The following is a 27,617-nucleotide window of genomic DNA, read 5'->3' as shown; positions in this document are numbered from 1 at the left end:
GGGAATGGGTGCCTCCCAGGTTGTTCAAAGGACAGGCTTCTTTTTTTCTCCAAACAACAAAAATAAATAGGCCTAATCTACTCAGGCAATAAACTATATTGACTTTCTCAGTGGGAGTTTATTTTCTTCAGTATACACATATTCATTTTTTCACTGGTTTTTTGGACACCAACATTTATTATTTTTGCGAGGTAGTGACCAATGATGAGAAACATGGGCATAACTGGTAACATTCTCTTCTTAGGGGCAAAGAAAGATGTAATAGGGCGACTGCAATTGGTACAAAATGCAGCCGTAAGATTGCTATGCAAACTACCCCGATCTAGCCATATTTCAGGCCCTTTACGGAGTCTTCACTGGCTCAAAATAGATAGCCGTATCAAATTTAAGACACTGACCTACATGTTTAAAATTAAAACTGACCTGGCCCCCCATTACCTTAAGTCCCTTGTTCACACTCATGTACCCTCCCGGAACTTGAGATCTGCCCATCTGGCCTATTTTGTAGTGCTTAGAATTAGACTAGCCAGAATGGGAGGTAGATCTTTTGCTCTGTTAGGCCCCACTCTGTGGAACTCCTTGCCATTGCACATTCGTACTGAAACTAACTATGTGCAGTTCCGCAGAGCCACTAAAACCTGGCTCTTTAATCAATAACTCTTTTGTAGTTGAAACGGAGATTTAATTGAACCTGCTTGTCCAGCGCCGGGAAACCCTTTTTGGGTAGCTGTCGCGCTTAACAAATTCAAATAATAAATAAATAAATAACTGGTGATGATTAACCAGTAAGCTCCTCTGGTGGTGCGCACCTAAGGTGCTATCTCGCTTTTTCACAATTTTTTATTAATATTGGTTCACATTTGTGTGGTGTACATACCTGTTGAAGTGGAGGGTATTTTGCTGAACACAGTGACTGTTGACTCAGAGGTCGGTTTTTGTAATTAATGAGAAGATAGTGTGAGTATGAGTAGGGACAATACCTATGGAATATGAAAGGTTGTTGTTGGGGAAGAAAATAAACTCCAACTCCCACTCAGGAAGTCAATAGAATTTATTGCCCAAGTGATTTTTCCTTCTTTAGCTCCTTTGTGTGTAGAAGATTCTTTTTTTCTCCCACATTTTTACCCTCATTATATCTTCTGAAAAGTGCTTTCTTTGCGTTTAGAATACATGTCTATGACATTTGGAGGATTATTTTAAACAGTCAGAGAAAAAAATAATTTCTGTTATGTTTCACAAAACTGGATGTCCGTCGTTACAACGCATGCTTTTACAACGCATGCCTTTACGACGCAACTTTTACAATGCAAGTCGTTACCACGACTTGCGTTGGGGGGCACTGGATAGTGAATAGTTTAATTTACTATTCCAACTCCAGTCCCCGTGGATAGTAGGGGAGGTGTTGGATAGTAAATTAAAACTATTCCCTACCCTAGACCGCCCCCCAGCGCAAGTCGTTGTAATGACTTGCGTTGTAATGGTTGCGTCGTAAAGGTACTGCGTTGTAAAAGTTGCGTTGTAAACGCTGTTCCCCAAAAAAACTAGTTACTTACCTATACACTATGGTTCTCCAGTATTATCTTTCATAGATTCACATGCTTGTATCTTCCCCGTCGTCATGGTGGGAGTCTCACGGTAACCAAATGACCATAGCAGTATTAGAAAACTGCATAGAAAAAGTCCCATAGGGAATCATATTATTTGGCAACCAAACCTCATCATTATTTGGTCCAAAACTCAGCCAATGAGCTGCCAGCCCTGACATCACACTCCCCAGCAGTGCCATCATACCTCAGATTTTCAGCCCCAAGTGAGAGCCAAGGATATATAAAAGGTCTACCTGAGAAATGGGGAGGTGGGTGGGCCGCATGTAAATCTATGAAAGATAATACTGGAGAGCCATAGTGTACAGGTAAGTAACTAGTTTTTTCTCCAGAATTGAATCTTTCATAGATTCACATGCTTGTATCAGAATAGCGAGCAGTACTTGTAGAAAGATGCGTTGCTCAGGATAGAACCTCACATTCTTTGCGGGCTCTGTCCCCATTTCTTGAAAATTATCAATCATAAGAATAGTTTGATTGAAAAAATTTGTAGCAAAGCATGCTTATGACAAGACAGTATTAAAATAATGCAAAAACATAAACATTAAAATATTCATATATACATTAAAAAGAATGTAAACAAGAATATATATATATATATATATATATATATATATATATATATATATATATATATATATATATATACATACACAAATACCTTAATGAAATAAATGGCAGAGAACTGCTTTTCCCACTGCTGTATCTTCTCTCCATGCTGTGCCTAGACAATATTGTCTAGTAAAAGTGTGCACATTTTTCCACGTTGCTGCCCTGCAAATGTCTGGCAGAGACACTCCTGCATATAGGTTAGTAGAAGTTGCAATCTTTCTGGTGGAATGCACATGTACTCTGTATTGTAGAGGTTTACCAGCTTTGTCATGACACAAAGAGATAGCTGACGAAATCCATCTAGAAATACTTGATCTGGATACCGCCAAACCTTTTCTTGTACCAGAAAAGGCCACAAAAAGTTGGTTTGTTTTCATGAAGGACTTTGTTCTGTCAATGTAGTACTTTAAGCATTGTTTGATGTCCAGGGAATGTAGAGCCCTTTCCGCAGACGAAGAAGGATCTCTAAAGAATGTAGGTAATACCAAAGGCTCGTTAAGATGAAAAATGGAGGGAACCTTAGGAATGAACTTCGGATTTGTTCTCAAGATAACCGTATCTGGTTAGAATTGGAAAAAAGGTTCTGAAATCGAGAAAGCCTGAATTTCGCTGACTCTCCTTGCTGAAGTGAGAGCTATTAGCAAGGCTGTTTTCCATGAAAGAAACTGTAAATCTGCTTTATGTACCGGTTCAAAGGGCGGTTTCATGAGCTGTGCAAGAACCGTATTAAGCTGCCAAGAGACTTTTGGACGGTGAACCGGGGGAAACACCCTGAAAAGTCCTTTGAGAAATTCTTTTATTACTCTTTGAGACCAGAGAGTTGGATGGTTAGGATTCCTTCTATATCTTGAGATAGCTGCCAAATGCACTTTTATAGATGCATGTGAAAGGCCAGCTTTAGCCAAATGCAAAGGATATGGCAGAATTTGTTCTGAAGAGTTATTAAAGGGATGTAGACTTTGAGATGCGCACCATTGACAAAATCTCTTCCATTTAGCCGTATAAGTCTTGTTTGTAGAAATTGCCCGGGATCTTGAGAGAATATCCCAGCATTCCTGAGAAATATTTAAAGATTGGAATTCATGCTCGTGAGGTTCCATGCTGACAAATTGAGCGATTTCAAATTTGGATGGAGAATTTGACCTTCCTTCGTGGAGATCAGTTTCTGTGAGAATGGGAATTGATTCATGGGTGTCACAGACAGCTTGAGGAGATCTGAGAACCAAGCTTATCTCGGCCACGCTGGAGCTATGAGGATTAAGTAGCACGTTCTTGATTTCATTTTCCGTATTACTCTCAATATCAGAGGGAATGCATATGCGAACATCCCTGTCCAGCACATTTGAAGTGCATTGCCCCAAGATCCTTTCTGATGAAACCTGCTTGCGAAGTATTTGCATTTTGAGTTGTGAAGGTTCGCGAACAGATCCAGAGATGCGGTTCCCCATAGGCGAAAGACTTTGAGAAGGTGACCTTGATCTAATTCCCACTCATGAGAAACAGTGGTTGATCTGCTGAGGGTATCTGCTCTTGTGTTATCCACACCCGGAATGTGCTGAACTTGAAGCGAGATGTTGTGGAGCAAGAGCAACCTTCCAAATTTCTTGCGCTTGTTTTGAGAGAACCTTTGACTCTGTACCCCCCTGTTTCAGTGGGTAAAACATGGTTGTTGTACTGTCTGTCCTGACTAGCACATTGGAATCTCTGATTTTGGGTAGAAATGCCTGTACTCCCAAGAACACTGCTTTTAGCTCCAGGAAGTTGATGTGAAGATGAGTTTCACATTCTGACCAATGACCCTGAAATTCGAGGTATTGAAGATGTGCCCCCCAATCTTGAAGAGATGCGTCCGTCATCATAATATAACTGTGACGTTGAGGTTCGAAGAGCAGACTTCTTGGTAAATGTTTTCTGATTTTCCACCATGACAGGGCCTTTTTTTAGCTGAGGAGAGATAGTCACTTGATCTTCCAAGGACCCTTGGGATTGAATCCATTGTTTGTCCAGAAGCTCTTGGAGAGGCCTCATGTGTAGTCTGCAGTTGGGAAGTAAGGGGATACAAGAAGACATCATCCCCAATAATGACTTGTAGATTCTCACCGAAGTGTACTTTCTTGTCTGCAGATTTATTATCTTCTGAACACGTTCCTCTGAAGGATAAGCTTTTGCCTTCCCTTATGCGGAGCATGGCTCCCAGAAATTGAAGAGACTAAGATGGGATGAGAAATTACTTTTCTAGATTGACTCTCAGACCCAGATGACTGAAGATATCCATGCAACATTGTAGAGAGTGCTGGGTTTCCCGAAACAAAGTGCCTTTTATGAGCCAATCGTCTAGATATGGGAAGATTTGGTGACCTTGAAGTCTTAAGTGAGCTGCCACTGGCGCCATGCACTTTGTAAAAACCCTCGGGCCGACTTCAGGCCGAATGGTAAGACTTTGAATTGGTAGTTGCTCCCTGCCACTGTGAAGCGCAGAAACTTTCTCTGATTTATATGGATCGGGATGTGAAAATAAGCATCTAAGAGGTTCAGGGATGCCATGTAGTCTCCTTTGCAGAGAAGAAGGAGTATTTCTTGCAGGAATAGCATACGAAAAGATATCTTTTTTTTTTTTCTTCACAACAAACTTTATTGTCTGAACTCACATATTATGCAATGCTCTGTCTCCCAGAGGCAACTGCCTTCATCAATGAATCACGAGAATTGTCAGGTACAGTTTAACAGTTGAAAAACAATAGAAGCAAAAAAGAAAGCCCCCCGCAATGCATGGCAAACATAGGATGCAATAAATGTTCAATCCCCCCCACCCACCCCCCGCGCCCTCCCTGCGTGCCCACTCGCCCACTTGCAGCATAGAATACATGCACATTACAACGCCTGAAAAGATATCTTTTTGATGAATTTGTTCAAACTTCTCAGGTCCATTACCTGTCTCCATTTCCCCGTTTGTTTCTTCTTTATTAGAAAGAAATGCGTATAAAAGCCTTTCCCTTGTTGATGACGTGGCACTTCCTCTATTGCCTCTTTTTGCAAATGAGATAAAATTTCTGCCTTGAGTGCGGACAGGTGCCATTGCTTTTTGAGAACCGGAGGTTGATTTGGAGGCTCCTGTATGAATTCAAGGGTATGACACTGCTGAATTATGTCCATTACCCATCTGTCTGTTTTTATTGACATCCATTCTTGATAATACAGAGAAAGGTACTGCTTTTTGAAGCTTGAACAAGTGGCGGGCGCTTTGATGGAGTCACTGTCTTCTAATATGGTGTTGAGATTTACCTCTCGCAGTATCCTTTCCTTTTGCCTGCTGATGATATGGGGTATTTGAGGATCAAAATTGCTGGCTCCTTGAAAACTGGCGATACCCCTGCTGATTGTAAGTTTGATATCTGCCAGATTGGTATGCGGGTCTTTGATTATATTGTCCTCTCGACCCTCTCTTTTCTAAGGACTGAAATCTGCCCTGCTGTAGGGAGCCCAACGCTCACGCCGTATCAGTGTCAGCTTTTATGCCTTGAAGGGCCGGTGCCATTTGTCCACATGAAATAGAAGACATATCCATGGCAATATCTATAGATTCAGATGCTGCTCTAGATCTATCCTGTATTATGGCGGCTGCCTCTTCCTTTTTATCCTCCGGCAGAGGGACAACAATGGTGCTATATCTGACCACATTTGCCGATTGTACCTACTGATTGCGGCTCTAATGGCATCACGGCAAAGCGATTTCCAGCGCCATCCATTCTTCTTCCCTCTTAGTCTGGAGGGGCTGCAGATGTTGAAACTGGATTTTTTGAATTGCGTTGTTATGCGGCCTGCATTAACACTGACTCTGGCCGTGGATGCCCAATTAAACATGCTGTAGAGGATTCTGGTGCCCTATACTTTTTCTCTATCCTAGGCACCGAGGCTGCGACCGAGGACGGATTTTTCATAAGTTTCAATCCCTCTTCCCAAATTAACTTGATAATAGGAATTGCTCGGATAGATTTTCTTGACTCCTCCTTGAAATCGTATAAAAACATTCAGTTTCTTGAACTGGAAGCGGTAGTTCCATAATATCATGGAATCCTCCAATGTCCTGAGGAGGAGAATTTGCTGGACACGGCGATGGAGACGGCGTAGTAGGAATAATATATTGATCACATTCCATCCCAACTGGACTTTCCTGAAGAAGTTCTCCTTCTTCCGGTTGATCTCCATCACTGTCCGCCAAATTATCTCTAATCATAATAATTGGGGGAGATCGAATCTTCTGAACTGAAGGTGTAGGTGGAGGTTGAGCTACTTGAGCTTGAGCTGGACTTTATGCAGGCTTTGAGGCTGGAGCGTTAACTTCTGGAAAACGACAATAGTAGTCGTTAATCATGTGACGTAGATCCGTCACGAGAGAAATTGGCATGGAGACAGACTCCTCTCTCACCTCCTGCTGTACTTCTTCCTCCTCCTCATAAGCATATGACTGCTGAAAAGATTCATATGTCTTTGATTCAGCCACCTGACGATCGTGGAAAGAAAACACCTCCTGCACTACCTGATACTCGTCATCGTCAGTGTCCTGACCTTTTATCTGAAGCTGGGAAGGACTATAAGCCACTCCCGTCGACTCCTCATCCTCTGACTGCAAATCTAGCAGATTTGTTGGTGGTAGCGGTGAAATCTTAGTCCAACTTGTAAACTCCGTAGATTTCTTCGCCGTCGACGAGCTCGTCGACAGTGGAAAGGACTTCAAAGTTATCAACGGCTTTGCCTTCGGGGTCTTAAAGGATGTCATTGACGGAGCTCCTGATACGAATTTTCGTCGACAAAGTCGTCGTCGCCAACGGTGCCGTTGACGAAGATGTCGTCGGCGAGGTCGTCATCGGCGCGGTCGTCGGCGTCGATGCTGTTCTTCCTGTCGACGGGATCGTCGATGAACCTTTTTTCGACGATGTTTTCGTCGTAGACGGAGCTGTCTTCGTCAATATCGTAGTCGTCGCCATTTTCACAGGAGTCAAAGCTGGTGACACTTCTACTTTAGAAGGAGCAGAAGACACCTCCCTTGATACAGATGACTTTTAAAGGGAGTTTGAGGAAGAGAAGGTGAAGAGGCTTCTTTGTCTTTGGTCTTTTGCTTTTTTGGATCTATTTTTTCCTCAGGAGCAGAAGACTTCCTCTTCTTGGATGATTGAGTATTAACCTCTTCCTAAGAGTCTGTATCTGTAGTGGCTTTCTTCTTTTGAAGCGACAATAATAAACGTGCCTCCCTGTCTCTCAAAGTTTTTTCCAAAAAGGTTCTACAGTGCTTGCAGTCCTTTGGCACATGTTTAGGGTGGAGGCAGTACAAACAGTCCTTATGTGGATCCTCAGAATATAGTCTAGGTTTTCCATAGGATCTGCAGGGCCTGAAAAGCCTCTGTTTAGAGCTTTCAGCCATAGTAGGTAAGAGAAGTAACACAGTACCTAAAATCCAGAAGAAAGAAGTTTCAGTTGAAAAGGTGAAAAGTTCACACAGGAACAATACTGAGTAGAGCTCAGGGAGACGCCTTCTCACACTAAGGCGGTTGGAAATCTGAGGTACGATGGCTCTGCTGGGTAGTGTGATGTCAGGGCTGGCAGCTGATTGGCTGAGATTTGGACCAAATAATGATGAGGTTTGGTTGCCAAATAATAGGATTCCCTATGGGACTTTTTCAATGCAGTTTTCTAATAGTGCTATGGTCATTTGGTTACTGTGAGACTCCCACCATGACGACGGGGAAGATACAAGCATGTGAATCTATGAAAGATTCAATACTGGAGAATATGAACTTACCGATAAATACATTCTATGATGCTATTTCCACTAAAGAATGCTTTGCAAAAAAAGGGGTTTGTGCATGCAGTGGGGAATTATTCAAGCATTTATGACAATGAATGAAGATCCTACGATGAAGAACATTTTCCTCCTCCATCATTCGATCTTCAGTTGTCTTCACGAAGGACAATGAAGTAGGTAACTCACTCCTATTCTTTTAAGTGACAGACACTGCACCACTACAGACAGAGACATGCAGATACATAGACCTATAAATGTACACTTAGCCAAAGAGATTTCACGGAGACTGTTGACTCAGTTTGATATCTCACCTAGGTTCTAGTGTAGGCGTCTCCAATGAGTAGCTCTTCAGCTACTGGTAGCTCTTCAGCTACATATATGTAGCTCTACTGTGTGCAGACCAGCCTACTAAATTAAAATATTTTGCTTGGTTGAATTAACATACTTGCACCTAAACAGAGAATATGCATTCAATAAAAAATAGTTTATTTTCTGAACTCATAAGTTGGTGTTTGGAGTAAACTAGCTAGATTTCCCAAATATTGTAAAGCTGATATTTGAGTGATAAATCACATGGGACTGAAGACACTTTTTACAAATGGTATTACCTTAGTGACAGGGGCAACACATCTATAGCAGTTATGTATTATCCAGGTAGAGGCATTTCATACTGACAAATACTTTTTTACATAATTGCTGGCAACTATGCCTAATTGTGGGTTATATTCTTGCACATGGTGGCCACAAATGTAATCTTGTCCTTTGTGGTAACTTTTACAACACTAATAATATTGGTAGCTCTCGATGAGTTTCACTGAACATAAGAAGCACTTATTACAGAAAAGGTTGGAGACCGCTGCTCTAGTGTCTTGGATAGATGTCAACTGAGCATTAGGTGTCTGCTATGTAAATACCAACATCAGGAATACTCCAAATAATGACTACAATCCATATTGTTAGTCTAGTGGTATGCGTGCTGTGCCTGCTTGCAGTAGGATCTATTTGCTTTATGGTAGCAATGTAGAAACGTCCTCATATGTAAAGTGTGTAGTGATTTGTTTGCGTATATGGATGGAAAAAATGTGAGAGATGCAAAGATTGTTATAGTCAGGTTAAGTCTGAAATTACTTTTAGAAGCTAGGTCTGTTGGGTCCTTACAAACATTTATCCCTGTTGAAAAATGTATCAGGCTTGTCAGAAAAAGGAACATTTGCATTGCTAATCCACAGTTCATAGATAATAACGACTAGTAAAGCCACCAAGAAAGGTGCTCTATAGAAGCTCTGTGAATGTGACGATCGGGGAAGGACTGGAGTCAGTTCATAGAGCTAGTTAAGAGTGGGCTCCTGATTGGGATACCTTTTCATGCCTCTTTAAAATTCTTAATCGCAGGTAAAGAACTAGGCGTGAGAAATGCTTATCCTATGGGTCATATACCAGTTAGATACACTGCTATGAGTGAAATCTTGGAATCAGACTTTGTAAAAATTAGAACGTTATGGACAACTTGTTTTCTGTGGTACTTCATCAAATCAACAATGTTCTCCACCCTTGAAAAATAATATTTCTTCCATGTGAATGAAAAAGATATTCTGATAGACAATTTGTTTGCTTTTTTCAGTAAGTTCATGAGGTCTGGTGGGAGACTCGAGAGCCTCGAGTTCAAAGACTATAGATTGTGATGTATCATCTGCCATGCGGTATGGTCAGTTAGTGCAATCTGCATCTGAGGTATGACCAAGGGCTTCCTCTTAGGTATCTGTTGAAGACGTGTTCTCTCCCTCTTGTGATGATTCCTCCAGTCTGAAGGGGTTGTCCAAGCACAGATGTAATCCCCTTTGGAAAAATCAAACAGAAATGCCTCCTCAAAGCTTTAGTCAAAGGAGCCCAGCACTCTCAGTCCCTGAATGCCATATCCTCTCAATGTCAAGTGCCTTATTACAGTGTGGCCTAATGGTCCCTCAACAGCATGGGCCTTAACAATCAATGCATCAACATCAAGAAGGACCTACTCGTCAGTGCTGATGTTTTTGAAATTGAGAGTCTCATTGTTGATAAAAAGTACTGTTGAAACCTGTGCTCATTTCTCTTTTCCATGAACCTCTCCTGAGTAAGGTCACTGATGGTCTCAAACACCTTAGTGGCGCTACTCTGGCCTTGTCTTTGTTGACAGACCCATCTACAGCAGTCTCTGAGGTGGCTCTGGAATGTCCCCTGCCTTAAAGCCAAATATTTCTGCTACATTCAAGTCCACCTGAAATGCACAAGACACCTTATATCACTGTATTAGAATAAAGAAGGCTGAAAATGGCTTCGTCCTCTACTTTTTTATACTCGCACAAGGGACATATTACAAATAGTTAAGGTATGGTGGATAACACATACACCAAAATCCATCCAAAATATTATGAAAGACATAGAACTTCAGACAAAGTTGAGTGACTCCAAAGTCAAAATCTAATGGAAATAAATATTTAAAGTGAAACATATTCAGACATCGTGTCTCTAGAGACTAGAAAACTGGAATGCCAGTAAACTGCTAAAGCTGTGCCCTCTAGGCCAGGTGGGACAGCATGAAGTCTTATAGACGCTGTACAGTTTTTCCTTCTCTTAAATGAATGGTTATAGTTCATTTTAGAATAGGTATTGCAGGAAGAATTAGGTTCTGAAGCCTCTTTTTACTCCTGTTTGGTTTTAGTTGGCTAGCCTTAATACAATAAAAGGAAGGGAAAAACGTGCCTTCAGGTAGGCAAATAAATAAGTGCATAAACGACAAGCTTTCTCGTGCAGCTATTAAGGGTCTAATAAAAGTTCCCCAGTACATTCAGATCCTTGGCAAGCTGCTGTTTGAGCGTGGATCATAATTATTAGTGGAGCAATGTTTATGATAACTGGTAATTATTGGAGCAATTATCTTCATTTCTCACATTAAATTTCAGCAGGTTAAACCAGGCCCAAATTTACAGGGGATCAAGGGCTAGTAATTGCTGGTAAATGCAGGTTTTGGTGCCGCATTAGATGCCACAAAAAGCCAGAATAGGCAGTGACTATTAAACCGATACATTTCAAACTCCTCGGTAACTAGAAGCAGAACCACAAACACTTTATGCGATTAATAAAATTAATCATAAAAGTGCAATAGACCACTCCTCTGTGGCTAATATTATCAGGTGGGTACTCGTAAACAGGCCCCAAGTGTCCCTGAATATCAGTGAAGACACCATCATATATAGCAGCCCTCTAACTTACATAGCACAGCTTTCCGAAAATCTCTATTGGTGCTGGCCTCTTTCTCCAGCAACATGACCAACAGCTGGTGCCCTGTCCCCATGGGAAAAGTAAGAAGCTCCACCATAGCATCAGGAACATGTCCTACCCAGGCTATCAGCCCTCAAAGTCCTGGTTGATACAAGAGTCACACTGAAGTGGGCAAGGACTCTCACGTTGGCCTATTTATTTATTTATTAATTAAATTTATATTGCGCACAGCTACCCTGGACAGGGTTTCCCGGCGCAAGTAGTTAGACTACTGCAACTGAATAACCAGATAACTCATCACTGAGAAAACAGCCAGGTCTTAAGATCTCGCAGGAACCTAAGATAACATGGTTTCTGCTTCATAGACCAGGGAAGAGAATTCCACAATCTGGGGCCGAGAAACGCAAAAGAACAACCACCCATTCTGGATAGTCTACAACTAGGTGTTACCAAGTTACCATGAGCGGCTGAGCGTAGGGACCACAAGGGGACATAGGGGTGGACAATCTCCTTAAGATAGTGAGGGGCAGACCCTTGGTTGATTTAAAAAATAAGACACATGGTCTTAAATTTAATACGGCTCTCAATGCGGAGCCAGTGCAAATCCCGCAAAACAGGGGAGATGGATGATCTCTTAGGGATCTGACACACAAGACGGGCTGCGGAATTCTGGACTACCTGGAGTTTCTTCAGCACCTCCTTATTTCCTTCAAGGTACAGAACATTCCCGTAGTCCAGGCGCGAAGTAACCACCGCCTGGACCACAGTTCTTTTCGTGGAGTCAGGGAGCATCCAGATAATCTTCCGCAACCATCTTAGAACAGTAAAACATGAGGAAGCAACGCTGACCACCTGTTGCCGCATTGAGAGGGTGTTATCGAGGATAGACCCCAGGTTACGAACTTGGGTAACCGGTTGAGGGAGAGGGCCCATTTCCAGTGGCCAATGTTGGGGCCCCAAAGGTGCTTGTGTTAGCCAAGAATAACCACCTTGGTTTTCTCTCCATTTAATTTCAGCAAGTTGGCACTCATCCACTCCGACACCCGCCGTAAACCAATTTTAAGGGAAGAAGGAGACTCTTCCTTTGTAGAGGACAGGGAGAAGATGATTTGCGTGTCATCGGTGTACGAGAAGAGAGATAGACCCGCATCCTCTACAATTGATGCCAGGGGTCTCACATAGATGTTAAAGAGCACAGGGCTTAACGTGGACCCCTGGGGAACTCCGTATGCAGATGACCTGATGGTAGATGAAGATTTGGAAGAGAAAACCTGAAAACTACGGTCGCTAAGGAAGGAGGACAGCCAGGAGAGCGCAGGCCCTACAACTCCTGCTAACTGGAGAGACTTTAACAGGATAGAATGTGACACCTTGTCAAATGAGGCGCTCAGATCAAGTAAAATGAGCGCCGTTGTCTCACCTCTGTCCAAGCAGGAGCGTAATTTTTCCGTAACCCCCAACAAGGCGGTTTCGGTAGAATAATGAGTTCTAAACCCTGATTGGGATGGGTGTAAAAAGCCTGAATGTTCCACATGGGCTGAAAGTTGACTGTTGACATGTTTTTCCAGAACTTTAGAAAGGACCGGCAACAGCGAAATAGGGCGGAAGTTTGACATAACCATGGGACCAGCCCCCACCTTTTTCAGCAAAGGAACCACCATTGCACGTTTCCATTCACGAGGAATACATGATTCTCGTAAAGAAGCATTTAACAGAGCTTTGAGAATACCATGCGCTTCTCGAGAAAGCTGTTGCAAGATGTTTGCGGGGAGACGGTCTAAAGGGGAGCCAGATTTTACCCTAGTTAAACAATCCAAGAAAGATTCACCATCTGTCTTGGTCAGAGGACTCACTATATTTACAGTATTGGGGGCCTTTAATGAGCTAAATATTGTTTCAACCTTAGCGGTAAAGTAATTTGCAATATCGTTGCATTGGATATCATCTAAGGCTGGAGGTAGTGGAGTCGTTTTAGATCCTGCCAGCTTCTTAACCATGGAAAATAAGACCCGTGAACGGTTCACTGCGGTGGAGATGGCATTCGACACAAAAGATATTTTCACCGCCTTACATGCCAGGTGATATTTGTTTAAGGAGGCCTTGTAGTCTCACTTACCCTTAAGGAAGTAAGTCTTACGCCATCTTCTTTCTAAGTGTTTACATTTTGATTTCATGTCCTTTAGCTCATTATTAAACCATGTGGCAGGAGGATGGTGGGTCGACCTGCGTTTTGCTGCCCTAGGCAGACATTTATCAATAGACTTGACTAGCCAGTCGGGTACCGCAGTGTTTAAAGAGCAGCAGGGTAAGTTAGTGTCCAGGGGATTTTCCCCTAGCAAATTGTTAAGGGAGTTTAAGTCTAAGTTTTTCCAAGGCCGTCTACTGCCTAAGTCCTCACTGCTTGCCAACCAAATATCCCCTGGGGTGACTAATCTAAATGAGATGGCCTAGTATTACTCTTTTACATCTATGTTTTTATGCTTCGTTTGCATTATAAGATGTTCAACACATGGCTCTCTAATTCATGTCAGTGATGGTACAACCTGTCAATAATAGCTTATCTGCAGTTTTATTATTTGAATATTGATTATAAATATGTAGTTACCAATTAAGCTGTTTCCGGGGCCCAGCAGCAACCTGGCTTGGCTTGCTTTAGCTGCCTCCTCATTCCTGCTGGACAGCAAGTCATTCTGCTCCTCTAGGGTCCGCATCTGGCACTTCAGCTGTTCATTTTCCTGCTCCAGCTCTTTAATTCTCCGGTCTTGCTGAGCAGACACCTCCTCCCGGGAGGAGAGCATTTTCCTCAACTCTGTTACTTGTGTCTCCAGCTCCTTGACCAGTTCTGCATATAGTCCTGTCACCCTGCTCCCCTGAATGAGGCTTCTGCTATGATCAGCCTGCAGCCCGGTGACCCTACTTCCCTGGAAGCTGCTGCTGTGGTTCAACTGCGACCCGGTCACCCTGCTCCCTTGGATGCTGCTGCTGTGGTCTACCTGCTGCCCACTTTTCCTTCCTCCCTGAATGTTGCTATTTATGTGGTTTGCATGCAGCCCCGTTGTCCTGTTCTCCTGGGAGCTGCTGCCGCAATGGTCAGTCTGAAAGCCAGTGGTTCGGCTACCAGGGATGCTGTTGATGTGGTCATTGTGAAGTCCGATGGTTCGTCCCCCCTGCATGCTGTTATTGTGATCAGCCTGCATCCTAGCAGTTCTGCTCCCTTGGGCACTGAGACTGTTGCGGACAGTGCACTTAGGCACATCTTGAGGACTGCAATCCAGGGAGAATCCTGGCTGCTCCTGGGCAGATGTGTTGCTGTGTAACGTTAAGGGCCCAGGATGTGTGCTGCCATAGTCTGTGTTCCTAACTAGTCGCACCACATCATGATGGTTGTCTGCTCTTGAATCAAGGTTTGTGCCATGCAAGTTCTGCCCAAAGCCCAAGTTCGGAAGCTCCTGTCCATTGGGCCGTCGGGAAAAGGACAGGTTTACCAGGCTGTTAGATTGGGGCCCACTGAAGGTTTTCTGACGTTTCCGAATTTTGGTATCTTCTTCTTTGTTCATCACATGGTGACTACTTCTGCCCACAACGGCCTGAGGGTGCCCACTGGAACCAAAAGAAACCATAGTTAGTTTATAGTAATAAACACAGAAGTCTCTTGAAAATCTACCTCCCGGGAAGTGGAAAAACCTATCTAGACACTTTATATTTAGTACTACATGGACTTAAATGTTCACCTTTGTTCTGTAAGGATTTCTTTGCTGTAACTTAGGAGGTATATATTTTCCCACACATGCCCCAAACTGTATGTTACTTTACATGGCTAAGCTGTAGGATTTACCTTCAATCACCATTCCATGTACCATAGGATTTACATCAACATGCCTAGCGGGTGATGGATGTGGGAAACTTATTGCAAGTGTATGTTTTGTCCTACGCTTTTGATATTTTATATTATGCAGATATTTTGCATAGCAATTGGAGTGCTATAGGCTACTCTAAAGTGCTGCACAGCTAAAATAGTAGTTAAGTGCTTAAATGCATGTTGTTATGGCTCATTCTAACATATCGAACCAAATCTCACAGAATGTTTGCAAAATTAGAGATTAGGCAATCAGCCTGGTGATAAAACGAAATTGTTGCTGCCGTGGAGGAATTGGCCTGCGTGGAACACAAATACCAAGTAAGGCCAACAGGGGTCTGGGCAAATGTGATACTGCAGCTTATCAATGTTAAAATGACATTTATTTACCCAAAAGTGGCAAACTGCTGGGCATGTAAAACAAATAAGCAATCACCCTTACGTGACCACACCTAAATGCTTGCTGCTGAGTTGGTAGAATGAATTTTCTGTATTCAATAGAGAGTGTAATACAGCATCTATTTGAGGCTAAAAGCCATCCTTTTGTCATTTTGCTCCACAGATGGCTTTGTGGCAATTTGATTGTACCTGGCCCATGAGCAAGGGTCGATCTTACATTCTGTGGAGGCCATAACTTTGGTAAACAAGCATTGGCATAGCCAATAGGTCTCGCCATTGGGACCTTATAAGTATTTAGTTATGCAGCACAATATCCTTACTGCAACAACATTAACTGTTGCATGGCTAAACACTTGTAAGGTCCCAAAGGCGAGACCTATTGGCTATGGCAATGCTTGTTTCCTGTATGCCTTTTGATATGCTCTGAAGCAGAGGAGCCTTTGATGCCTTACACATGGGAGCACTGACTCCCCTTTGGACTTGCCATTACATTGTTGAGATGCTCAGTTATTCTTCTCCATGTAGCTCAGTGTCAAGTTCCTCAATTCCCACGGCGGGCCGACTTGGCATCCAGGTAATGTGCTGACGGATTCTTGGTTTATGAAACTGACTACATTTAGTTATTACATTATTTCTTTAAAAACAAAAATAGTGTATATGCCTCCTCAACAGAACTTTATCATGGCCATGCTTATGAAAACATGCAAACTTTAAAATCATTTTAAAAAAATAGGTCCGGCTTGTTTGAAAAATTCGGGGGAGGGTATGTGACTGCATGAAAGGTGCATGAAAGGTGGGGGTCTGCCCAAAAAGCAACAACATGTTTGACTTTAAAAACTGTCTTGCTTGTGTTTTCATTATAAGCCAGACCTACTGGCTTTGCCAAAGGCACTACGCGGACTGAATTTGTATTTCTCCATCGGCAGCCGCAGGAAGCAGGGATGCTGCTGGTCCGGGTGCAGTTGCGAGGGATTTCAAAGAATTCTTTTTCGCCCCTCTCTATAAAGTGAACCACTGTGTTTCACATTAAACAAACAAATAAAAAAGCACTGCATTTTGCACCCAAAGCAGACATGATATAAATAATAGAATGCATCATAAACAGTGGTGGAGTGTCATTTTCAGATGTAAAATAGCCCATCATGTACGACAATGATGCACTTCACTGAGACAGAACTACCAACATGATAAGAGAGATGCATGCATACCTCTCAGGGCTCATCCACAAATACACAATAAAGAAAAGAAACGGTCTTCCGGCTAGTAAGTAGCCTGCGCCTCCGTTTTCTAAATGCACCTAATTTAACCGGCGAATTCTAAATTACATACGCCCGCTACACAGTTCGTTGTAAAAGAAATGCGCAGTTTATTCTCAGGTACATTTTTGGACAGTAGCTTCACTCTGTGGTGTCAAGTCTCTTCGCATTTACAGTTGGGAGCTCCACAATAAAAGAACTACATTTCCGCCTTTTCAGAGTCTCTGAAATGTGTTCCTCGTTAAGGGGGAGCTCGAGACACATGAAAGGCGATCCTCCCGCTCTGGCTGGGACACTGGTAAGCCCAGCTGGAATGTGCTCTTCAAAGGGGGGGAGGTTGTTGAAGTGGGGCACGGCAACAACCTCTCCCCTCAACTAAACTAAACTCTGTAATGTACTTGAGGATGAATTAATGAAAGCACACATAAATACAGGCTGACCGGGCTTGACAGAGAGGACGTGTCGCGCAGGCTGGACACGGGGTGTGGAGGGGCAGTCTGTGCCTTCGGATGGTCTCTGGGAGGAGATCTCTGAGGACCTGTGCACTCACCGCTTGCCCTCGCTCTTCACTATTAGGGCACAAAGCTGAACATCATCACGACGGGCAAAATGAGCTGTGGCTACTAGCGCCGCGAGACGCACGTGCATTTCTTGGCGGTATGTAGTAGCAGGGAAATTTTTTAAAAAGCTCGCGAGTGGTGAGGAAGTTGTGTGCACGCGCGCGTGCAAAAAGGAAATAAAAATTAAAGCTTGCGAGTGGTGCACGCACGGCAGCAGCGAAAGTGATCGCGCTGTAAGGGTGCCGCAAGCATGATTAATGAGGAAGAGAGGGGGGGGGCCATGAGGAGCAGATGGCGGCTGTGCGTGTGTACGCACACGTTACCGCAAGCTTGAGGCCAGCAAAAGCTCTGGTCGGACTTTTAAAAGCCCACTTACTAAATGTTTCGCAAGATCAGCGCATGCGCTGGCTCAGGTGAGACCTAACAGAGCAGCGCATGCGCTGGCTCAGGCGAGACCTAAAAATGAGGGGACCACTACCTTGCGTAATTTGTGATGTAGTAGGCAATACCAATTGCCTGTTCCTGAGACAGACCACAAAGTAAGCTTTGCTACTACCCCCGGTAAGTGTATTAAACGCTTGTTGGTTGTATCATAAAAAATTACTGATTTGCAAATAGGAGAATGCTAATTTGGAAGGGGGGAGGGAATTATTGGCAGTCAGTTGTTCCCAAGACTCCACTGCCCCGGTCAGCAAAACACCACTGAGCCTGTGAAATCCCACCTTTCCTACCCACTAATAACTGCAGACTCGAATTGTATTCCTAACCTAGAGCCCCCTCTTATATGGATGCAGGATGAAACTGGGGAAACTGGAATTCAGGTTTTAGTTTTGTATATCTAAAAAACAAAATATGAAGTAGCTTATATCTAGTACATTTAGGCAGTTTTGGTACTTTTGAAAAACAGGGAGCCGGATGTCGGCCTCTTGCATTCTGCTGAAGATAAAAACAATCAGACTGGTTGTTCATTGTTGCTGCACGGACAAGCCAGTCAAGGAAGGCAGCTTGATAGTACATTTTATTATACAGAAGAGCCAGCCCTACGTCTTAGACATTTAATTGAAGTTTCATCAAATTAGTATGGGCCTTCTTCCCCTGCCATAAAACTTGGCATTACTTTTGATCTAGTTAATTAAAAACCAGATTGTTAAATTTTGATCATGACATTTGGAACATAAAAACATATAATGGAAGAATAGCCATCTTAACTAAAGCTATACATCCTATAATATTCCGAGGCAAGAAATGTAATTGGAGTAATAACCCACGCACCTTTTTTTATCTTTTGAATTTATTTTATTGATTTTTATAACAGAAAAAACGTAACACAAAAAAATAGTCTCCAAAAATAAGAATAGGCTCGTATACAAGTACAATGGTAATTCAGTTCCCACTTTGTGATTACACATTGTTGCATATTTTCAACATTATCACGCCTCACCAATAGTATAAACAAAGGAGGATGCATTGTGCCCACCACTCAGGGTGCCAGGCAAGCAAATAATAGGGTGTATAATTCAGAGAAAAACCTGTGTGATATTGGAGAGTGGCACCCTACCCAGGATGTGGAATGCAAGGGGGGTTATGAAGTGGGATTTATGTAGGTAATACTTTGTCAGTTATTAGTATCTGTTCCACATTGTAAAAAATAACAGTCAGGGCCATGGTCTCCATCCTCAAGTGGGAATAGCTGTAGATAAGATCACAATGGTTGTCATATGTTTTTAGGTCTGGATGCAGGCGGCTGCAGAGTAGCGTAAATGTTGCTCATGTTATCGCACTTCATCAGATCCTGCATCCATCTTTTGACTGTAGGAAGGATTGTGGTTCCCCAATGCATGGATACTTGGCGTTTAACCAATTGTGGTGATGTCTTCTTTAAGGTAGAACCTGATGATGTTCATGGTGACATCACTAGAAATTCTAAATGAGAGCAGTTGTAAGCTGGAGGTTACTGTGAAGTTGGATCTTGTAAACTGTGAATAAACAAGCTCTACAATCAAGAATTTAAGTGTGATTACCGTATTTTCCGGCGTATAAGACGACCTTTTAACCCCTTAAAATTTTCTGGAAAGTCGGGGGTCGTCTTATACGCCGGGTACAAAATGTTATGGTATGTTTTCATGCGCTTTTTCATAGCGAGGACTTCACTCGAAGGTGTCAGACCGCTTCACAATAGGAAATAACAAGAAACAACACACCTTATGTTAAAAAATACAGCCACAGACACTGGCAACGTCCACACCCAGCCCCCGCGCCATAAATTGTGCAAGTATCGAAAGCGAGCGTTTTTTTTTCATAGCGAGGACTTCACTCGAAGGTGTCAGACCGCTTCACAATAGGAAATAACAAGAAACAACACACCTTATGTTAAAAAATACAGCCACCGACACTGGCAACGTCCACACCCAGCCCCCGCGCCATAAATTGTGCAAGTATCGAAAGCGAGCGTTTTTTTTTCATAGCGAGGACTTCACTCGAAGGTGTCAGACCGCTTCACAATAGGAAATACCGTATGTAACAAGAAACAACACACCTTATGTTAAAAAATACAGCCACCGGCCCTGGCAAAGTCTACAACCAGGCCCCGCGCCATGAAGTATCGAAAGCGAGCGTTTTTTTCATAGCAAGGACTTCACTCGAAGGTGTCAAACCGCTTCACAAGCGAGCAAATGGCGCCATGAGTCTTACCTCGACTGCCGCTGCCGCTGTACACGCGCCTCCAACCGCTTGCACATCCCCAGGCAGACGATGCAGCAGGACGAGGCAGCAGGACGTCCGAAATACGGTATATGGTAACGGGCAGCCAGCGCCGAAGATGGCAGCGCCCGGTGTGTTGACACGTTTGGCACGTTTTGGCACGCGCCCCTCTCTCCTTGACATGGGCGTGGGCACAGAAAGGGGACTGTCGAATGTTCCCGAATGTTACCGAAGGCAGTAGAGCACTTGCCGTGATTGGCTGGTTGTTGCGAAGAGGAAAGGCAGTCTGGTGACCAGATACCGTATTTGCCGTACCGTACGTGTGGTGTTGAAGACAGTCTCTGCACCTGTTCATACTGTACAGCACCAGTACATCCAGTGCTAATGGCTGACAGTCAAGAACCCGGCAAGGCTCCAGCAGCACATCCAGTGCAAATGGCAGACAGTGAAGAACCCGGCAAGGCTCCAGCAGCGCATCCAGTGCAAATGGCTGGCAGTCAAGAACCCAGCAAGGCTCCAAGAAGAAGGAAATATGAAGCCAGTTACAAACTTAAAGTTGTGGATTTTGCCACGGAACATAATAACTGTGCTGCTGCAAGACAATATGGAGTGACAGAAAAGATGGTTCAGGCCTGGAGAGCAAATGAGAAAGCATTACGGAGTATGCCAAGGGGCAAGTGTGCATTAAGAAGAGGCACCCCACATTGGCCAGAACTTGAAAAGCATGTAGCAGACATGGTGGCCGAGCATCGGCAAAGCGGTTATGTCGTGACCCGAAATAAAATCCGATTGGTTGCACTTCAGTGGGCCAAATCTAATCCAGATCTCAGCCACAGATTTAAGGCCACTGTATCCTGGTGTACCAGATTCATGGGAAGGCATAATCTGGTATTGCGGCAAAAGACAAAAATTGCCCAGAAATTACCTGCGGATCTTGATGCCAAAATGCATAGCTTCCATCGCTACGTTATTAGGCTGCGCAATGAACATGGCTATGCGCTAAGTAGCATCGGAAATATGGATGAAACTCCAATGAATTTCAATATGATTGCCAACAAAACTGTCCATCAAAAAGGCGAAAAGACAATTTTAATAAAAACAACAGGACATGAGAAGTCCAGTTTCACAGTGGTACTAGCATGCACAGCTGATGGCGCAAAGCTGAGACCAATGGTTATTTTCAAAAGAAAAACAATGCCGAAACTCAAGTTCCCTGTTGGTTGTTTTGTGCATGTGAATGAGAAAGGATGGATGGATGAAGAAGGGGTAAAGCTATGGCTTGATAATGTATGGAGCAGGCGACCAGGTGGACTTCTACAAAGACGTAGTCTACTGGTGTGGGATATGTTCAGGGCTCATTTAACTCCGAGCACCAAGCAAAGGCTGGCAAGAATAAAAACAGATGCTGCAGTTATACCTGGAGGATTGACATCGTTGGTGCAGCCACTGGATGTGTGCCTAAACAAGCCATTTAAAGATCGCATCCGAGAACAGTGGAATGAGTGGATGGTTAGCGGTGAAAAAACATTCACAAAAGGAGGAAACATGCGTGCTCCACAGTTGGATGTTTTGTGCACCTTTGTTATAAAGGCCTGGAACGACATTGATGCAGAAACTGTAATAAAGTCTTTCAAGAAGTGTGGCATATCAAATTCATTAGATGGTATGGAGGACGACTATTTGTGGGAAGGTGAAGAAGATGCCGAAGAAGAGACCACATCATCTGATACGGAATTGGTACCAGATCCATACGATGACTGCCTTACAGATGTACCACAAGATCTCATTGACTTACTTATGAGATCAGATGACGAAGAGGAGGATTTTGAAGGCTTTTTAAGGGAACGTTGTAAATCCTGTAGAAATCCCTTGGATTTATGGAAAGTTATGGGAAGTTTAATCCACTTGCACTGTTTCATGCACTTATTTATGTTTACCGTACCGTACCGGTATATTCAGAAGTGACAGTTTTTCATATGGTTCTAAATAAAAATATTGCGAGTAAAGCAAGATTGTTTATACAACCAATTTGTTTGAGTTCAGTCTTTGAGTTTGTAAAATAAACGATTAGGTAGGTAACACTGTCCACTGATAAAGCCTTACTGCTCACCCACAGGGAGGAGGACTAGACTAATACGGTAAGTTCAAAATACCGGTACCGTACATTCTCGGAATGGCTATGCAGGACTGCGTTGGACTGCGCTGGAAGTGGGGGTCGTCTTATACGGCGAGTATAGCACAAAACCTAAAATTTTTCAGGCAAAGTAGGGGGTCGTCTTATACGCCGGGTCGTCTTATACGCCGGAAAATACGGTACTACACTTTTTATGGCGACGAGGACTTGGAGAACTACGCAGGGGGTAGTGTGTGGTAACCTTCACCCCTGGATTTAAGCGGTAAACTGAAGAATTTTCCTGCAAGGATTTACTTATTGAAAACCGTGAGTTACAACCATTTTATACTTTGTGCTGGATATTTGATGATTCAAGGACTTATTGATCAGATTGACAGAAAGTAAGAAACAGAGAAACGTTATTCTCTAGGTATAGAAGTAACTTATAATGAATAATATCTACAAGATGGGTTTTAACAAGATGTAAAACTGCCCATAAGAACAAGAACAGTTATCATTTTTGTGAGCTGTGTGTATTTCAACTAACACTGACCAAGCTTATTCAGCTGTTCATCTATAAATAACTCCTGGAGGTAAACTGTTGCTGAAGATATGGCACTGTTTTAAAGAGTTTTGTGTCCATTAATCATCCCCCCCCCCAAGGATGGCGCCATCCAAAAGATTTAAATATAATCCTTAATCCCAATAGTCAAGAACCAGTAATGGTTGTAGAGAAGGTACATGATGTTGATATTGATTGGAGTGAGAAATTCATGTGTGCGTTTCCTAGTGTGTTTACTGACAAATTAGGCCTGTTGAAAGGTTTCACACATCGCATCATACTAAAGAAAAATGCTGTGCCAGTGGTGCATAAAGTAAGGCCTATTCCTCTACTCATGAGGTAACCCCTTCAACAAGAACTTGATAAATTGTTAGAAAGTAAGAGCATTAAACCAATCGAGGCCTCAGAATGGCTTGCCCCCATTGTGGTCGCGCCCAAGGATGGAACGAAGATTAGTTTGTGCATCGATCTCAGAGATCTAAACAAAAACATCTGGGTGGATCGGCAGCCTCTTCCCAAAGTTTGGGGAAATGGTGAGTGTGATGAGTGGTGGTAAAGTTTTTTCAGTCCTGGATATGTCTGCTGCTTACCATCAAGTAAATTTACATCTGGAGTCTAGAGCACTGACATCATTTGTTACCCCGTTGGGTGCCTTTAGGTATTGTCGCATGCCCTTTGGATTAGCTTCCGCCTCTACGGTTTTTCAAAGGATTATGCACAATATTTTTAAAGGAATGAAAAGAATTTTATGTTTTCAAGATGACATTCTTGTAGTTGGGGAGTTTTTTGAGAAGCATGATGAACTTTTGAATGAAGTGTTGAAGAATATTAGTGTACACGGCATGACTATAAAAAAGAGAAGTATCAACTAAGAAAAAAGCAAGTGAACTATTTGGGACATGAGATCTCTGGTAGGTGGAATCAAACCATAAAATAGTATTGTAAAGGCTATTGTCGAGGCTCAGAAGCCTGTGAACAAAGATTTATTGAGATCATTTTTAGGCCTGGCAGAATATTGCTCTAAATTTGTGGCAAATTTTTCTGATTTGGTTGATCCAATGAGGGCGCTATTGAAGAAAGGAACTGAATTTATCTGGGATGAGGCGTGTGATTTGGCTTTCAATAAGATCAAGAATTCTTTAATTTGTGCACCTGTCTTAAGTCACTTTGAGGTTACTAAAATGACTATCTTGACCACAGATGCTAGCAATTTGGGTTTAGTTGCCGTTTTAACACAACATGTGAATGATGAGGAAGGAATAATAGGTTATGCCTCACGCCGTCTACAAGGTGCTGAAAGATCTTATTCAGCCATAGAAAAAGAAGCCTTGTCTTGCTGTTGGGGAATGCATCATTTTAAGTTTTATCTTTGGGTATTGCCATTCGCGCTCAAGACTGATCATAAACCACTCTTGTATATTTTTAAAGGTGGAAAAGGATTGGAAGGTAATGTGACCCCTCGGATCTCTAGATGGCTTTTGTCTGTCTTGGATATGAATTTCACGATTGATTTTGTAAGGGGAAAGAAAAATGTTGTAGCAGACAGTTTGTCGCGTATGCCAATTGATGAGGAAGAGAAGTGCTCTTTTCTTGTTGAGGTGGATGTGTTATCTAATTCCGCGGGAGGAGAATTGGCTTTGAGGTGTGAAGATTGGAATGAGGCATTGGATAGTGATGAAATATATGAAGGATTGAGGAGTGCGATAATTAATGGTTGGAAAGATGTTTCCAACATGAATGAAGAATTGAAGCAATATACTAAAGTAAAGGATCAGTTGAGCATTCAATCTGGTAAAGTGCTGAGGTGTAATCGAATAGTTCCGCCTAAGGTATTGAGACCAAGGCTGATTAAGCTCGTACATGAGGAACATCTTGGTAGGAGTATGAGCAAGAGAAGGTTGAGACAGAGCTTCTGGTGGCCAGAAATTGATAGAGATGTGGAGGAAGCTATCAAAGACTGCTATGCTTGTAAAAATAGTGACAAGTGCAAGATTGTTCATGAACCACCATTGGGGTGTGTGGAAGTTCCAAATCGTCCATGGAAAAAGCTAGCACTAGATTTTTTAGGTCCTGTGGAGAGACTGGGTGTCAGGAACAGATATTTGATAGTTCTTGTGGATTATCATAGTAAATGGTTTACTGTTAAGTCAGTTGAGAATATCACATATGTGAAGGTGATTGAGTTTCTTAAAGAAGTGTTTTTGGAAGAAGGAATACCCAGAATGATAGTCACTGATAATGGAGTACAATTGGTATCTAGTGTGATGAAAGAATTTCTTGAGGAATTAGGAATCGAACATAGTAAGGTAGCACTATTCAGACCAGAAGCAAATGGTCTAGTAGAAAGAGTCAATAGGATAATTATGGATGATATTCAGTTGTCCTTGGCGAATGGTTTGATTTGGAGAGAAGAATTGAACAAGATGATGTGGGCACATTGGGTGACTTCCCATTCCGTCACTGGGATTTCTCCTTTCATTGCTTTGAAGGGCGGGAACCTGCTACTAAAGAATCCCCTATTTGGTTAAGAAAGAAGAGCCAAGTTTGGGTGGATCGTGAGTGTATTGCAGAAAGAATCAAGGATTCTCAAGAGCGTAACAAGGAAAGTTATGATAAAAGAAAGTGTGTAAGACCTATGGAAATAGAATGTGGTGATTGGGTTGTTGTGAGAAAAGTTGGGTTGGTCAAAAAAGGAGAAAGCAAGTTTTCTCAACCTCAAAGTGTGATCAAAGTGATGGGATCTGTTGTGAAGTTGGATAATGGAAACATTTGGAGTGTGGGTAATTTGTGTAACATTAACTCTCATTCTACAGAATAGAAGTTTTTGTAATTCATGATGTACATATTTCTGTTTTGATTTTTCTGTTATAATAATATGTATATTTTAATATAGTATCTAATGTTATATTCATTATAGTGGAACTATGTTATTTGTTTTATCAATTGTATGAAGGTTTTGGGGGGGAGATGTGTGGTGATGTCTTCTTTAAGGTAGAACCTGATGATGTTCATGGTGACATCACTAGAAATTCTAAATGAGAGCAGTTGTAAGCTGGAGGTTACTGTGAAGTTGTATCTTGTAAACTGTGAATAAACAAGCTCTACAATCAAGAATTTAAGTGTGATTATTACACCAATATAAGCCAAAAGAGCTGTTAGTGGAGTTGGGCAAGATCGGCTTCTATCACATGTGACAAGATATGGAATACCTCTTCCCACTATGCAAATATAGGGCCGCGATTCGAGGCCAGGTGAATGAAGTCAGCATGGTCCGCTGGGATTTATTGGTATCTAATTTAGCCAGTAAGTGCGGGTTGGATCGATGCAAATAATTAAAGTGCAATAGCTTGTGTTGGTGATTATTTGAAACCAATCTGGTTTGTTCACAGCAGTAAAACCACGTCTTATCTGGTAGTGGGTTCCTAAATCTCTTTCCCAGGTTGCCCTCGCTCCCCTATCAACAATAGGTCTCATGTTTGAGGCTGTATGATAGAGTCTGGATATTAATGTACTCCATCAGGGGTTGTGATAACCAGTGACAACAGTGGGAATTCAGGTGGATAAGGGGGGGCAGTAGGGATCGTGACATGTAATCTGTCCATTTGCGTGATATTAAGTCCCTCCGTGAGGGACGTGATTGAGCACAAGCCAGCCTTGCTGAAAACACCCCCCAATTTATGAAGTCGGCAAGTGGGCCGGGTTTTCTTGGTGAGTGTTTCAGTAGTGACAGGTAGCCATGGGTTGTCTGCGATGCTGATGTGTGGAGAATACAGGTAATCGAAACCAAGATATCTTTGGAGTTTCGTTCATGCCCAACATGAAGTTGCAATCGTCTGGATTTCTTATGCGTTTCTGGGTAAGCCATGTGGTAGAAGTGTTGCAAGCTGGTTAGGGTGAATTTGTGAGCTTTCAGGTTTAAGAAATTGAAGCCATGCGTTGTGGTGGTACCAGTGGTAGGCAAAATACACCTGCGCCACCAACTAATAAAGGTATAAATCAGGGACTCCGAACCCACCATTTTTGTAGGGTAAGGTCAGGGTGCTCCAGCCAGTTCTAGGGTGCTTACCGGCCCAAATCAATCAGGTAAGCATGCTACGGATGTTATAAATCAATGCACTCTCGGTTTTGCCCAAGTGATTGTAAGACCGGACAGTGCCCCGAAACGGATCACTTCACGCAGCATAGAGGAGAGGCTGAATTCAGGGTTTCTAAGAAATAGCATTACGTTGTCTTCATAAAGTGATGCTAACAGTGGGCCACATTAGAATTGAAGTCCTCTCTATAAGTTTCAATCTTGTAAATGACGGATGAGTGGGTCCATAGCTATAATAAATAGTAGGGGGGAGAGAGGACATACCTGTTGCTTGCCTCGAGATAGAACAAATTGGTCCGTAATGATACCATATACTTTTAAACGTGCTAAAGGAGCTGCGTATAGTGAACAGACCAGATCACAGAAGCCCTTAGGACAGCCAAGTTTGTCAATGTGGCCATTAAAAAGGACCACTCTAGTGAATCAAATGCTTTCTCAGCATCGAGCAAGACTGATGCAGCGGGGAGATAAGGATTCATGTGATTAGGTACTGCAAATATGGTTCTTAAATTTACTGACGTGGAGCGAGAAGGGATAAAACCTGATTGCAATGGGGAGATTATTGTGTCCATTAGTAGAGACAAACATGTGGCTAGAACTTTGGCTAAGATTTTATTATCATGATTTAAAAATGATACAGCCAATATGAGGTGCAGCGTTCTGGCGGTTTGCCAGGCTTTAATAGAAGAGTTATAACGGCCTCTCGCATTGTCCGGGGGGGACGAGTGTCATTGAGGTCATCTATTGCTTGGGTAATTTCTTCGCAAGTGATAGGTGCTGCCAAGAACTGCTGTTGCCCCGTTT

General features: G+C 42.7%; 1 protein-coding gene across 3 annotated transcripts in view; it reads right to left on the bottom strand.

The window, feature by feature from the left end:
• The window catches only part of LOC147717478 (uncharacterized), a 136,935-nt gene that overhangs the window by 67,125 nt on the left and 42,193 nt on the right, over window positions 1-27,617 (bottom strand). For all 3 annotated transcript variants that reach the window (XM_086924291.1, XM_086924293.1, XM_086924292.1), the window contains exon 6: window positions 13,880-14,874. In XM_086924291.1, coding sequence (XP_086780417.1) covers window positions 13,880-14,874 — 995 coding nt within the window. The remainder of the gene's footprint in view (window positions 1-13,879; window positions 14,875-27,617) is intronic.

The sequence above is a fragment of the Lissotriton vulgaris genome, chromosome 5 (genome assembly GCF_964263255.1).
Source record: "Lissotriton vulgaris chromosome 5, aLisVul1.2, whole genome shotgun sequence".
Lineage (NCBI taxonomy): Eukaryota > Metazoa > Chordata > Amphibia > Caudata > Salamandridae > Lissotriton > Lissotriton vulgaris.
The sequence above is the reverse complement of the archived record's forward strand: the minus strand, read 5'-3'. Positions and strand labels throughout refer to the sequence as shown.